This window comes from Leptosomus discolor, chromosome 21 (assembly GCF_034619465.1).
Source record: "Leptosomus discolor isolate bLepDis1 chromosome 21, bLepDis1.hap2, whole genome shotgun sequence".
Taxonomy (NCBI): domain Eukaryota; kingdom Metazoa; phylum Chordata; class Aves; order Leptosomiformes; family Leptosomidae; genus Leptosomus; species Leptosomus discolor.
Genome location: NC_141411.1, coordinates 7,339,975 through 7,354,399, shown reverse-complemented (window position 1 = coordinate 7,354,399; position 14,425 = coordinate 7,339,975). Strand labels below are relative to the sequence as shown.

The following is a 14,425-nucleotide window of genomic DNA, read 5'->3' as shown; positions in this document are numbered from 1 at the left end:
TACTCTTTTGCCCTGCCGGAGCCAGCTTTGCCTTCCCCTGCCCTGCTATCTCACAAAAACACTGTTACAAAACAAGCACAGGTCCCGCAGCTATGAACAGGTCTTTATTTGTTGAGGTTTCTCCCCCCCCCCCCCCCCCTTTCTTCCCTTTGAATGAAATTCCTGCCAACTCTAGGAGAGAGAGAGAGAGGGAAAGAGTAGAAAGTTTAACTCCTCCCATTCGAGTGTCTCACGCCCCTGCCCAGCCCTTGAAACCCAATAACCAAGATCATTCAACAATGCCTTCCCTTCCCTGGCTGCATCCTTACCACACTCCGACCTGCAGGAGGTACCCTGCCCGCTGTGGGCGAGGCGGCGGGATCGCTCCCCTCCATCCCGCTGAGCCTCGGGGTTGGAGCGAGCCGGCGGCACCTCACACAGTCCCCGTGGCTGCAGCCAAGGCGAGGATGGACAAGCTCTTCTTCTGGGGCATTCTTCTGGCCTCCTCTGTCCGCTTCCAGGCGGTGCTTGCAGAGCAAGGCACTGCACCTTCATGCCCACCCCAGTGCCACTGCGAAGAGGATGGCATCATGCTCTCGGTGGATTGCTCTGAGCTGGGGCTTTCGGAGGTCCCTGCCAACCTGAGCCCTCTCACAGCTTACCTGTAAGTACAACCCTTACCATTTCTTTTGCCACGCTTTCTCTGGACCCCTTCGTCAGCTGCAGCTGTCCTCCAGCTTGGAAGTTTGTGCCATATTTTCCTGAAATTAGTTTTCCTCTGGAAATTAGAAACAAAACAGAACAACAGCAAAAAAGGCAGCTATTACTGCAGGACCTGCCAAGCTAAGCCAGCTCCCCCTCCTCCCTGTGCCCCTCTGCGAACACTGTTTATATTGCGATGTTATGCATGCTTTGCTTCTTGATTACAGTGGATCAGAGAAGCTGATTTGCTGTGTAGATTCTGATTGTCTGAGAACATAATGGAATATTTATACTGAGCAATTAGTGCAAACTGCTCTGGGATCCTTCTGTCAAACATTTCAATAGCTGTGATAACGCTTGGCTTTTGAGGGTTTGGGTTGAGCTGGCCACCAGCAGTGTCCAAGTTGCTCCTTTAAAATCAATATTAAAGTCTTATAAGAGGTGTGAGGGCTTTGGTAGGTTGGTGGTGGGGGGGGGGGTGTTAGATTTATTTTAAAGTTCTTAATTATCTGAATGTTTCCCATCCTTTCTGGTATTAATACCCCAAAGGGTTAAACTGCCACGGAGACCAGTGGGTTCCTTTCTAGACCCAGAAATGGTCTCAGTGGTGCCATTTGACTAGTGATGTCCCTGAGGTGAGCAAGGGACTCAGGGTTTGACCAGGAGAGAAAACATCTCTCTCAAGGAGACAAGCTGACCCTGGCATGCACTGGAGAAGATGCTTGGCCTGTTTATTCGCAAAAAGTGCTGCAGCCACCAACTTCAGCTGTGCAGGAGATAGGCTGGCAATGACCTCGGCTTTCCCAGCTAGGGATGCAGCTAAGTCACTGCCAAGGGAAGCCGTGTGTACCGCAATTTTTGAGGACAACGAGTAGCCTCCAGGCAGTTCCGTGGACGTTCGCTTTGTGCTCATCGTGCCGAAAGGGGGTGTCCAGGGGTGGCACACAGAGCACATTGCTGGTTTTCTGGTCTTCCTGAGTTGTCCTGAAATGCAGTTACTCAACTGTTAAAGCTAAGAACCCTAACCCATTCAGAAAGGGCTTTGCAAAGCCAGGTTAAAGCTGCCACAGCTGGATAAGAGCTTCTCTGCTCACACTGCTTGCCGGAGGATTGCATTGCTTTGTCTTGTGCCAACCATTGGATGGCCAGAGCTGTATTGGGTCAGCTGAGAAAGAAATATGATAGGAAAGGACAATTTTTACTGGAGAGCATGAAAGATGAGAGAAATGTGTAATGCAAGCTGTATTTCCCTGCAAAAAGGAACCACAGAGCACTTGTCACATGAGGTGTGTCCTGTACAGAGCTATCCCTTCTGCACACACTCTGGGGCTAAGTTTGGAACCAACTGCCTATGAGTGAGAAGTCACTCCAGCTCGTGGGCATGTCTAGATGGAGGTGGTTATAAACATGTGGGCTGTGAATGTGTGAGGCTGCAGAGCTTTGCAGCACTGGTGCTCCTGCGAGGACAAGCGGCAGCCCTGTCAGGTACACACGCCACCTTTGCAGCCATTGCAAGACAGGGCACCCGTGGCTCCAGCTCTGCAGAGAACATGCTGCCTGTCATCTCTGCAGAGCTGTCCCTTGGGCAGGGAGATGCAGAGAGCTCCTCTGCATGAACCAAGGGACATCTCGATGCGAAACGGTTCTCATTGCCGCATTTACCCTGACCACGGTGGTCGAAGCAGGGACACAGAGCCTTGGGCTGCGGATCCCTTGGGCATGATCCCCAGCAGGCGGGTGCTTAAAGGTGCTCTTGGCTTGGTGTGGCAGGTGACTCTGCGGCTGCTTCTGGCAGAGCTCTGGGTTTCGCTGGGACCCGGTCTTCGGGACATCCCCGCAGCAGTCGCTGCTTTGGGAGCGTGTCCCGTCCTTCAGCCGCGGCTCCGCTCTCTCCCGTGGGCTGCTCCACCCGCCGGCTCCCCTCGCACGGTGGCGCCAACGACAGCCGTTTGCCGGGGATGAACTGGCGATGCCATCACCCCGGCCCATCGCCGTGCAGGAAAAGCCGGGCTGGAGGGACCCCTCGGGTGCAAAATGCATGGGGTCGAGCCAGGGGGGTGTCGGAGGGTCCAGAGTTTTCCTCCTCCCCCTAGGGCTGGAGCTGTTTGACGCAAAACAGCACGTTTGCTGCCTAACTGTTACACACTGCCAGTGAGTTAACAAATACGATGTAACAGAGGTGGGAAAGCAGGATGAAATGGGAATTATTGGAAGAGGACTGGAGAGCTGGGTTTTCTCCCTGTTTCTGTCACTACCATCTTGGGCTACCTTCAGCAAGTCACGCAAGGTTGGTTTCTCTGTTATAAAGTGTGCAGTCAAGGCTGGTTTTTCAGAGAAAATCAGCATAAATTTTGTAAAAAGTCTGGATATTCTAGAGAGATCTAAGCTCTTCATATAAATTCAGGCTTTAAATCCACATTCAGATATGTAAAGAAATGCCTAGATTTTTTTGGAGAGCTGCAAGTGCTGAGAAGCAAGCCCTGTCATGGCAACGAGGAGCATGGAGCTGAAGTGCAGCTGCTCCCAAAACTTTCCAGCTCCTTTGCTCCGTGCCCTGTCTTCTAAGCAAATTTCTGGTACTCCTTTCTGTGAACAGCAAGACTCCCTCAGGTGCACAATAAAGGAACCTTGTAATAACCTGATTAGACACTGCCTCACCGCTAACGAGCTCACATTCATGCCCCATCCTGACAACAGTGTGCCTCCACTCTCTCCAAGAACCCTGTCCTTGCTCACTCTCACACCCCCTGAACTGGAACCTGATCCCACCTATCCAAAACCAAGCTTTTCCAATGGAGGCATCATTGGTGAGCTTGCAGCTGTGGTCAGGGAGATGGGCGAGAAGCAAGTCACCTCTTCCCAGGGGTGCCTCTCCAGTAGGCACTTAGACATGCTGGTGTCTTGTTGGCAGCCCTGGAGACTGCCGAGGCAGCCAGCACAGCTGGGGGTTGTCCCTGTTAGGTGACAGGCCCCTGCTGTCTGCATTGTTCCTGCAGGCAGCCTGAACACGATCAGGGCTCATACTGGCACAAACAGCCCATTTCTCTGGAGCAGCACAGACCACTGTGCCTGGATCATCACATGAGGGCTGACGAAGAGCTTCTTAGTGTGTGACGTGTTTGGGATGTGAACTGTGTCTTAGCCTGGCCTTAGAGTCCAGCCATGAAACACTAAAAGTCAGCACATCCTCTCTGATTCAGCTACATCTAGAGACCCTAGGGTCTGTATCAACTCAAAAGAATTGAGCTATTCAGAGAGCAGGTGTAACCTTTAGCTGATATGCCAGTAAGTCCTGACAGCACTGTGTCAAATATCATGTGTCTGTCTTCCACAGCCAGCACCGTAGGTAGGAGAGTTACTTTTGGGACCGGCAAAAGAGATGGGCTGGAGCTGATGGGGGGTCTCTGGAGAGGACAGCAGCAAGCTGAGAGTGCAGAAGGAGACTGGAGCTGGCAAAATGGGCAGGGAGGATGACAGGGAAATGGGAAGAGCTGCCTGGTAGTCAGAGTATTAGCTTAGCTTCGATCCCTAGCACCACTGCGAACGCTGCATGTGACCTGATTGAGCAATCCCACCTCAGATTCCCCAGGGTGTGGAACTGCCGTGTCACATGGACTGGGGGAGTTCAGTCCCTGGCTGTCCCCATGCCTTTCACCCGCTGCCTGAGCGCTGGGAACGGGTCTGTGGTTGGGTCCAGGTGCTCAGCACTGCCCCAGGATGGCATCCTGACCCTCCTTTGTCTCCATGGCATCTGGCTACCCCTGGCAAGGGGGACTGGTGGCAGTGCTGGGGGCTGAAGGGATACTCTCCATTCATTGAAGCTGCTCCTGTTTCACCAAAAACAAAATGACACCATGTTGCTGGTGCATGTCAAGTCCCTCCTAGGGACATGCTGTCCTGTCCAACCACAGCCGGCAGGAAATAGGGGGATCAAAGAAAGGGAGTGCCCATACTCAGCAGAAGACACCCTCAGTAGCACCCATGGATGGAAAGGTGACAGCAGTAGCATTATGATCATGCATTCAGGCCAGCTGGCCAGACAGCACACACACACCTTGGCCACCGTGCACACGTATAGGTTGGAAATTACACATCTTGCAGTGCCTTATCCCCAGCCTGGACTAAGAGGACACAGAGGGGAACTGGAAGGATTGCCCGGAATCATAAAATATCTTACAAAGGAAGACACCTCTGGAGGTCTCTGATCCACACTCCTGCTCAAAACAGGTCCAGCTTGTGAGGTTGGTCAGGGCCTTGTCCAGTAGGGTTTTGAGTATCTCTAAGATTCCCTCAACGTCTTCCCATTTTTCTTAATATCTAATTGCAATTTCCCATGTTCCAGCTCGTGCCCATTACCCCTCATCCTTACCCTGCACAACACCAAGAAGAGTTTGGCTCCGTCTTCTCTACGCCCTCCCAGTCAGTAGTAAAGACAGCAATAACATTCCTCCATTTCTCCTTCTCTTGTGAAGACTCATCAAACCTACTTGTATGAGCAGTGCATGGGACAGGGTGGAGCAGGGATTATTGCGATGTGGGAGAGGGGAGCATGCAAGGTAATGGAGATACTGCAATGGAAGTGATAAAGATGAAGGACACAAACCTGTAGGGTACCAGTCATCAGTAGCACCATGGCTCAAAGCTCAGTTGGAGGAGCCATTCCCCCCTTCCCCAGGGTCCCAGGTCCCCACAGCACCATGGAGGGGTCAGGCTCTACCCCTGCTCTGTGCCTCATCCCCAGAAACATTGGTGGCCACCGTGTCCTTGTCCCCAGCCCCATGCACACCTTGCAGTGAAGCCAGGCAGCCACTGCACAGCTCACTGCATGCGATGCTGTTGCTCTGTCCTGGAAAGCCAGGAAAGACCTGGGGCACAAGTCAGGTGATGAGGTTGTTGGGCTGTTGCTATCACAGCAGGATTTGGGGGAAGAAAGAGCAGCAGAGAATCTGGCTGCTCCTGGATATCACCAGGCATCTCAGGAGACTGCCCAGACAGAAAGCTTCTCATTCCCCATGCTGTTTCCACTGAGGTGAATGTGATCAGGAGCTCTCAGGGCTGTTCTCACCTTGTAGAGACATTTTGAGCCATTGCCTGGAATTTTGCATCCCACTGGGAGCCTGGGGCGCCCACGTCACCCACGCTGTCTTCTGAGCTGCCCTCTGGGATCAGGTGCCACATGGACCTTTGACAGGGCTCTGCAGGAGGCAGGGATGCTCTGACATGGAGCCGGGCAGACACTTCCCTGGTCACACAAGGCTGCATCCAGTGCAGGGAAAGAATGAATGGAAGATGCCTCTTTCTTGATATTTGCATTTTCTAAGCTTCCACAAAACTCTGGGTAGGTGAGGCAGCAGGGCTTGAAGGCTGATACAGAGCCACAGCTGAACGCTGGAGCAAGACAAGCAGTGATGCTGAAGGCAGTTCCCCTCAGCCAGAAACTCCCTAACTGTCTGCCCTGGAGTCTGTCCCTCTGTAGCCCCCACCTTGGGAAAAAAGGTGACAGACCCCACCACAGCCCCTCTAAGATGGGAAGCACTCCAAGAAGTGCCATAGGAGCCAGAGCACCAGTAGAGGGGCAGGACTGGTGGCTGACCCATAGGAGCCTGGGCAGGCATTGCAGCTGTGGGGAGGGGTGTTGAGGTTGAAAAGATGTCTGGGCTCACAGGGTCTGACAAGGAGATGGGATCTCCTGCAGGGATGGCAGAGACCTCTGTGGGCCTTTGGGTATTAGGTGACAGTCACACAACCCAGGGAGACAGAGGGAGCAGCCAAAAATCCCAATGCAAGGTATAAATTAAGTCCTTCCTGGGGGGCATCCCTGCTCTCCTGCCCCAGGTGATTTTGCAAAGAGCAGTGAGTCACCATCCCCTGGCTGATGCTTGCCCAGTGCCAGGGCCCATCTGCAGCTGCTTCCTCATGCCATGGTAACCACAAGAGCCCCAACATTGCACCAGGACCCATCCAAACACACCACAAAGGTGCAGACTCACCCCAGAATGTTCCCAGATGCTTCCATGGTAGAGCACAGGATTTCGAAAGGCACCTCCAGGTCCTGGTGGCCAGACTGATGGACTAAAGGCTGGCTTTCTGCTTGATCTTCTTCCCTGCTGGAAGGCTAATGGGAAATGCCACTCCTGCCCCATACGGCCAGAAGTCCATTGCCCTTGGAAATGCCCAGCATGCCTGGGAGAACGGCAGCCATAGCAGGATCAAGGGGAAATGTTTATGGGCTTGGGGTCCTACTTGTGGGACATAAGGCTGGTGAGAAGCATTAGAACAGCTGGTCTCTGGCACAGACTCTGCAGTGTGTTCATGGGTTTATGTTCACCATTTAACAGTTTTGAGGCACTTCTTTTTTTTTTCCTTACCCCTAAAATATCAAGGATAACGAGTTTCCCACCTTCAGGGATTTGGTTTCCTCCAAAGGGGCCCTGCAAAGACCATCTGCAGAGCCTGCTGATACTGTGCAGGCATGCCAGAAGGACACAGGCATGTTCTGCATCCTTACTGCATCCTAGCCAGCAGGATTTTAAGGGGCTTTAAGGTCAGGCTGCCTGGGTTCAACTCCAATTACCCAGCACCCCGATTACCACCTCAGGGTCTCCTGTGGCTTACAGTGGCTTTTTGCTGACATGTTGCAATGAAGATCCCATGGGGGAGCGTCTTCCGGTATTAATGAACACCAGCACCTCAGGATACCCAAGTAGGCTGAGCCAAACTAAGGTCTGCCTGAGTCCCAGGTATCAGGGAGAGTTGCTGGTAACAAGTCTGACACTGACTCTAACTAGTGTTTCCCTTCTGGAGAAGGCAGGTGAAAGCTAACTAGAAGCAGTGCAATTCCTGCCTCTGTGCTCCCCAGCCCGTAATGAGGAGAAAATCACATCGAGCAGATCTGGGATCAGGCACAGCTTGGGAGCGGCATGTGAGAGAAACTGAAAAGCAACCTGAAGAAGCCACAACCACTGAGCATGTGCTTCCAAATAGCCTTTTGTATCCCCTGGGCATCGTGTAACTCTCATCCCAGCCAACAGCTGAAATTTCCCGGTCCCTTGGCCCACGACGGTGTTCAGAGTGCTGTTGGTTTAGCAGTCAGAGAGCAGAGGACCTTCATCCGTGCATTAGTGTCATGAGCCTGATGCTGCAGATGCTGCAGATGCTGCGTGGTGGTGTGCCTGAGCTTGAGCCTCAGGACAGAGCAGCGGAAACACCCTGAACCTCCCAGCGAGCAGACAAAGTCATGGTGAGGGAGCAGTGTCCAGGAGGGGATTGGCAGTGCTCAGAGTAAAGCCAGAATTGCAGGACCATTAATAGTGAGATCAGTCCTAGAGCTGCCTGAAGTACATTTGGTGGGATGATTTTCCAAGCAATACTTCATTTCATTGAAAAGGAAAAGCTTAATGAAAATGGATCGATGTTCATGGGACTGTGCATGGGAGAAACCTAGTAACAAGTTGAATCAAGAGAGATTATTTCAATGTTTTCACTTCATGATGGCTTTTTAAAAAAAGTTGCCATTTACATATTTCACCTGCTGTTGTTACGTTTACCTGTGGGCTATTCAATATTCAAGTTGCAGGACTCCAAAATTATCAAAGTGAAGCATCTTGGTGTTTCTAAAACACAATATATTGGGTTTTTTTTTGTTGTTCTATACTAAATATTGACATGTTGGCTCTTTGTTCTGGGTTCAAGAGAAAGGAAATGTTGAAGTCTCTGAATTTCCAATTAGGTGAAACTTTCACGTTCATGACAGCTTTTCCTACCTCCTCCTGCCTCATCATCTCCCAACCCCCTTCTCTGCCATAAGCTCTGCTCTCTTTTACCTGTTGACATCTTGAGCTAGAAACGTGTTGGGCCCAGCAGTATTTTGCTCTACTTGGCTGCTGCTATCCCAATAGGAGTGCTGTTGGGATTCATGGGACGCTGTGCTCTCTGGAGAGCGGCTGGTCCACAAATAAGGGTTGCAACCCCCAACAACCGCTACAACAGGCGGTGCTGCGGGTGACAAGGTGGAGGGCTTTGGCTTTAGTGCCACATGTCATGGCTGAGACCTTCCCAAGGTTTCAGTTTAAAAAGAAAGAGGCATCCTTTGTAGGGTTGTTCAGAAGTGGCAGCAGGGTGTCTGGGGCACTGGATGTGAGCAGATGTCCACTTCTGGGTGGGGCACTGCCTGAGTAGGGCTGCAGGAGGTGAGATACAGGGTCTGCCCCATCTCAAAGCCAACAACTAGTGCCCAAGTCTCTCTGCAGGAGAGGGAGCAGCCAGACCTTCACTGCACTTGCTTCACAGCTGGCAGCGAGTGCTATGTTCCCTGGCAAGAAGGGAGCAGGTGTACGGACGAGGAGCACGGCGGGGAAGGCAGCACAGCGGAGCGGTTAAAGCAAATGTGCACGGAGCTGGGGCTGTGCTGCCGGGTGGATAGCCGCGTGTGACTGCCAGCAAGCCCCCTCCCTCCTTCCTCACTCTGCAAACTGCAACCAGGGCAGCTTGGTTGGGACTGGAGGAGACCAGTCCCTCCCACTCTCGCTTTGAGGGATGCCCCACTCCTGGCCACATCCATCGGAGTGAGCGCGGCCGGGCAGCAGCAGGCACGCCGTGTCCGCATGCTCCCTTCCAGCTGGCACCGCTGGGGAGGGAGCCTGGGTGAGAGTAAGCTGCTGCTCACCCACCACATGCTCTAGACTTCAGAGTCCACTTCATGGACCTCAGCCGCAGCAGGCTGGTCCACGCTCACATCTGATCCCACTTGGCCTCTCCACCATGTCTGAGAGCACCGGCCGCGGCACAGCCAGGCTTTCTGCAACGTCGTCGTGCACTTCCACTGCAAACGCCTTCCTCCATCCTCCCCCCTCTCCTCCCTGCCCGCCCCCCAGGCTAAGTAATATGCCACAGCCTCCCCTCTCTCCCTCCCTTCCTTGAAGAATAAGCTCATAAATCTGCCTAGGGCAATGAAAACACTGAGCTCATGGCCCTTAGATCTGTGTGGGAGGAGCTCTAGCTGGCGATTAAAGGAGTTTAGGGTTTTCTTTGAAAAGCTCTTTGATTCTGGCAGAGGCTCCGATGCCAAAAGGCAGCAATGGAGCTGCAAATGCCTCTCCCCCTCTGCACCTGCCTGGGTCAGGGAGCAGCAGGAGGGTGGAGGAGGGAAAGGGAAGTGTGGCGCTTCCCAGCTCACTGCAAGGGAGGCTGAGGGACCCCATCACCCCCTCTCAGGAGGGGAGCACCCTTTGCCAACAGCAGCGCAGTGGGTGCTGCTGCCTTCGAGCCCAGACACTTCAGCTGAGGTGCCAAAATGCCTCCACCGCTGTAGAACAAGCTGCTCTCCCAGGTGCTTCTTTGGAGGCGCTGGGCTGGGTCTCAGCGAGCCAGCCGCCCGTGGGACAGGCAGACGCTCCTCCTCTTAGCTGCTCAGAAGGCTCTGACATGGGCCAGGCTCCTTGGGAACCCTGGAACAGGAACATGAGCCACCTTCATGTGCCACAGGGAAACAGCTCTGGGTGGGGAAAGGGGCGCCAAGGGCAGCCCAATGCTGAGCTCCCTGCAGGCAGCACAGGGTCTTGCCTGGGTGGCAGAGAGGCAGGAGAGGCTGTGGGGAGCCAGAGAAGAGCTGGGGCCAGGACAGGGATTACCACAGCAGTGCTCTGAAAAGCAGTGGGAAGGGATAGGGGAGGACTGTCAGGGCTGAGAGGAGCCTGAGGTCTTGGAGAAGGACTTGAGTTTGGTAGGAGGTGAAGAGAGACCAGAAGCAGCCTTCACGAAGAGCAGCACCAAGCACAAGCATCTAGTGTTGCAGACAAGTCAAAACAGAGCCAGGCTGCAGTCTGAGTGGAGGCAGGAGCTGTGCCAGTGTTTGGGAGCAAGGGGAGGACACAGTGAGGCTCAGGTGGTGCCTCCAGTCTTGCAGAGATGCATAAGGGGTCCAGGAAGGGGTAATGCAAAACCTTTCCCTGATCCACCAGCACAGGCTTTGCTGACTGATGAAGGAAGGCAGGTCTCCAGTCTCCTCCCCTCCATGGGATGACAGAGGAGTCTTCCAAGGTATCAGCAGCTCTCTGTCTCTGTTTGCCTTTGCCTTCTGTGCAGTCCTTCCTGTAGCTGTTTAAACCTCTTTGAAGGATTTGGAAACGAAAAGCAGCCCCCATGGGAGTGGAGCAGTTAGACACACCAGTAAGGGTACGACCTGCTCAAGGGACGTGCTCTCTCTTCTTGTGAGCAGCCACTACAAAGAGTCCCCAGGGAGATAAGATAGTTCCCAGCACTGAACATCCCTGTGGGGCACCAGTTAGGAACATTCCCCTTCGTTCAAAGGGAAGTTGAAGCCCAAGCACCACGTGTCATCCTGTCAGGGCTGCGTGTGCTGCGGTGGGAACCACAGAGGTGGAAGGGGAGGGGAAATGTGGTCTCTGCAAAGTAAGGGGTGGGAAAGCAGGGGGATGCGCATGTGTTGAAAGGTCTTGTAATGTGACACTGAGTCCTGCAGACCACCAACCCCTGGGACATTCCTCCTGCCCAGTGCCACCTCCCAGTGCCAGAGGTGTCTGGTCCATAGAGCAACCAGTTGAGCCAAGGCCACAGCAGCTGCTGGCAGTGTGACAATGTGGCCAAGCACCATGGATCTCCAGGACCTGCAGGATCTGAAGGCACAAGTCACCTTCCTGAGGTTACCTGTTGTAACGATGACTCTGGGTGTAATTGCATCTTGCAGCTTCTAGAGAATTCCCAATTCTGTGCATTTCTTAACCTTAGTAAGGTAAATTTTCTTCTTTGCATGCATGAAACCAGCAGGAAAGGCATTTGCACTTTTAGACAGAAATTCGCCTTCTGTCTTTCCCAGCGAACACAAGAAGAAGTTCGGGTTGCAGGGAACAATCTCTGCAATTTTGCTTTATGCCTGTTTACGCAGCTGCTCACCTGGCAATGTCCCTACCAGCTTCCCAGTACCTGGGAGATGAGAAAGAAAATATCTGTGTGAGCATTTCACTGACTTCCCAGGCTGGGCTCTGAATCAGTCTGGCCATGGACATGAAAAGTGCTTCTGCTGCTGCTCAGTCAGAATCTGCCAAGGAATGAGGTGCTGTGGTGGGCTGACCCTGGCTGGATGCCAGGTGCCCACTAATGCCACTTCATCACTCACCTCCTCATCTGGACAGGAGAGAGAAAAATATAACAAAAGGCTTATAGGTCAAGATAAGGACAGGGAGAGATCACTTACTAATTACCGTCATGGGTAAAACAACTCAACTTGGGGAAATTAGTTTACTTTATTACCAGTCAAATCAGAGTAGGATAATGAGAAATAAAAACTAAATCTTAAAGCACCTTCCCTCCACCCCTCCCTTCTTCCCAGGCTTAACTTTACTCCTGAATTCTCTGACTCCTCCTCCCCTTGAGCAGTGCAGGACAGGGAATGGGGGCTGCGGTCAGTTCATCACATGGTGTCTCTGCTGCTCCTTCCTCCTCAGGGGAGGACTCCTCACACCGTTCCCCTGCTCCAGCTTGGGGTCCCTCCCACAGGAGACAGTCCTCCACGAACTTCTCCAATGTGAGCCCTTCCCACAGTCTGCAGTTCTCCACAAATTTCTCCAGAGTGGATCCCTTTCACAGGGTGCAGTCCCTCAGGAACAGACTGCTCGGATGTGGGTCCCCCATGGGGTCACAAGTCTTGTCAGCAAACCTTCTCCAGGGTGGGTGCTTCTCTCCATGGGGCCACAGGTCCTGGCAGGAGCCTGCTCCAGCATGGGTGACCCACGGGGTCACAGCCTCCTTTGGGCATCCACTTGCTCCAGTGCGGGGTCCTCCATAGGCTGCAGTTGGGTATCTGCTCTGCCATTAACCTCCATGGGCTGCAGGGGACAGCCTGCCTCACCATGGTCCTCACCACAGGCTGCAAGGAAACCTCTACTCTGGAGCCTGGAGCACCTCCTCCCCCTCCTTCTTCACTGACCTTGGTGTCTGCAGAATGTTTCTCTCACACATTCTTACACCTCTCTCTGGCGGCAATTGCTGTTGCACAGTAACTTTTTCTCCTTCTTAAATATGTTACCACAGAAGTGCTACCACCATCGTTAATTGGCTCAGCCTTGGCTAGCAGTGGGTCCGTCTTGCAGCCGGCTGGCATTGGCTCTAATGGACATAAGAGAAGCTTCTAGCAGCTTCTCACAGAAACCACCCCTGTAGCCCCTCCCCCCCCAGCTACCAAAACCTTGCCAGACAAAATCAATACATGTGCAGAGTCACATAGCTGCACTGTAAGTCTTTCTTCTCCCTGTACATAGTGGCATGGGACTTGTCAGATACTGTCCCAAAGCTCTGTCTCAAGACTGGGAGGTCACCTGCCTGAGCAGCCTGTGCCCCAGGTACCAAAGAGACATACCTTTAGGGTCAGGTGTGCTGCATTTGCAGAACCAAGGCTATCACGACCAAGACAGGACCTTGATTATAGTTGTAGGTAAGACTTTTGTTGTTGCACTGATTTCCTGTGGCAATGAGTTCCACAGATTAATGAGGTGCCTATTGCACAGAGCAGTTTTACGTGTACTCTGGTAACACATGCTGGGCTTTACTGAGCACAGGGCAGCCTTGCTGTACATGCTGTCTTTGGCTTCTCTTCAGCTCAGGGCCAAAATGCCAAGTTCTTGTGCTGCGGGTTGTGTTTGCAGCTGCAGTCCTGCCCAGGGAAGTGCCTGTTGGTTAAGGTATTGTTGTGCTTTCATGTGGTGTAAGGCAGCACAAGATTTATTAGTGACAAAAGCATGAATGCTGGAAGCCTTGATTTATTGGAGAAGGGGGAGAGGAAACGTGTTGCAGCCCATGCTGGTTAGTGTGGTGTGTCTGAGATGAGTTAGCACATGCTGCGAAAACGGCCCTGCTCCTCCATGAGGTGCTCTGGCTCATCTGGTGATACCATGAGGTAGACCCACTCCTTTTCCAGGGGATGACTTTCCACTGACCACCTTGCAGATGCTTTGAGGTGAGGGCTTCTAGATGGAGGGACACAAAGACTCAGAATTTTGGGAACAGACACCTGCCCTGTGAGCTTTGGCTCCCTTGTATGGTGGAGGTGGGAGATACAGAGGACTGGAGTGCAGCGTGAGAAACCCAGACTGTTTCCTAGCTCTGTCCCAGCTTTATGGTTTACCCCAAACAAGTGCTCTCCTTTTCCTGTGCCTCATTCGCCCTGTCTTTAAAGCATTACTAATAAACCCTTCTCTAATGCACTTTGAGATCAACTGATTAAAACAGTGCTATAGAAGAGTTAGAGACTCTCAGTATTTTTCAGCCACATGTCTGGACCTCTCAAGCTAAAATACCTTTTAAAAGTTTATTAAAAAATTCTTGAGCTTTACATTTGTTCAGCCACAACATGAAGAAAAGCAATACTACACTCTCAGATTCGTAGCCTGCCTTTCATGTCCACTGACCTCATCACTCCTTTCTTACGGATGCAGCCACAAGTCAGTGCAGCTACTGAAATGCTCCTCTGGAGCCACATCCAGCAGCTGTTTAAAAGCTCCTGGGCAGCACTGGCCAACTCCGTAGAGGAAGTGAACCCAGCTGGTAAACTGCAGCTTGGCCAGAGCTTCTGTAAACCCCTATTCTTTAGTCTAATCTGTTTTCTACAGGAAGCTACCTTGCTTTTAGCATACTTCTTCCTGAACGTAGCAGGGTAAATAACAGCTATTTCAGCTCTTTGGCTAAACCAAAAAAGGAGGGGAAAGATTGGCTTGGGTTAAACAACTAAGGG

The 14,425-nt window shown here is 52.5% G+C and overlaps 1 protein-coding gene across 1 annotated transcript in view; it reads left to right on the top strand.

Annotated features, from left to right (window-relative positions):
* Positions 1 to 278: 278 nt before the first annotated feature.
* LGR6 (leucine rich repeat containing G protein-coupled receptor 6) overlaps positions 279 to 14,425 on the top strand; it is a 148,600-nt gene continuing 134,453 nt past the window's right edge. Inside the window, exon 1 of the mRNA XM_009948094.2 lies at positions 279 to 643. Within this exon, the coding sequence (XP_009946396.2) occupies positions 279 to 643 (365 nt within the window). The remainder of the gene's footprint in view (positions 644 to 14,425) is intronic.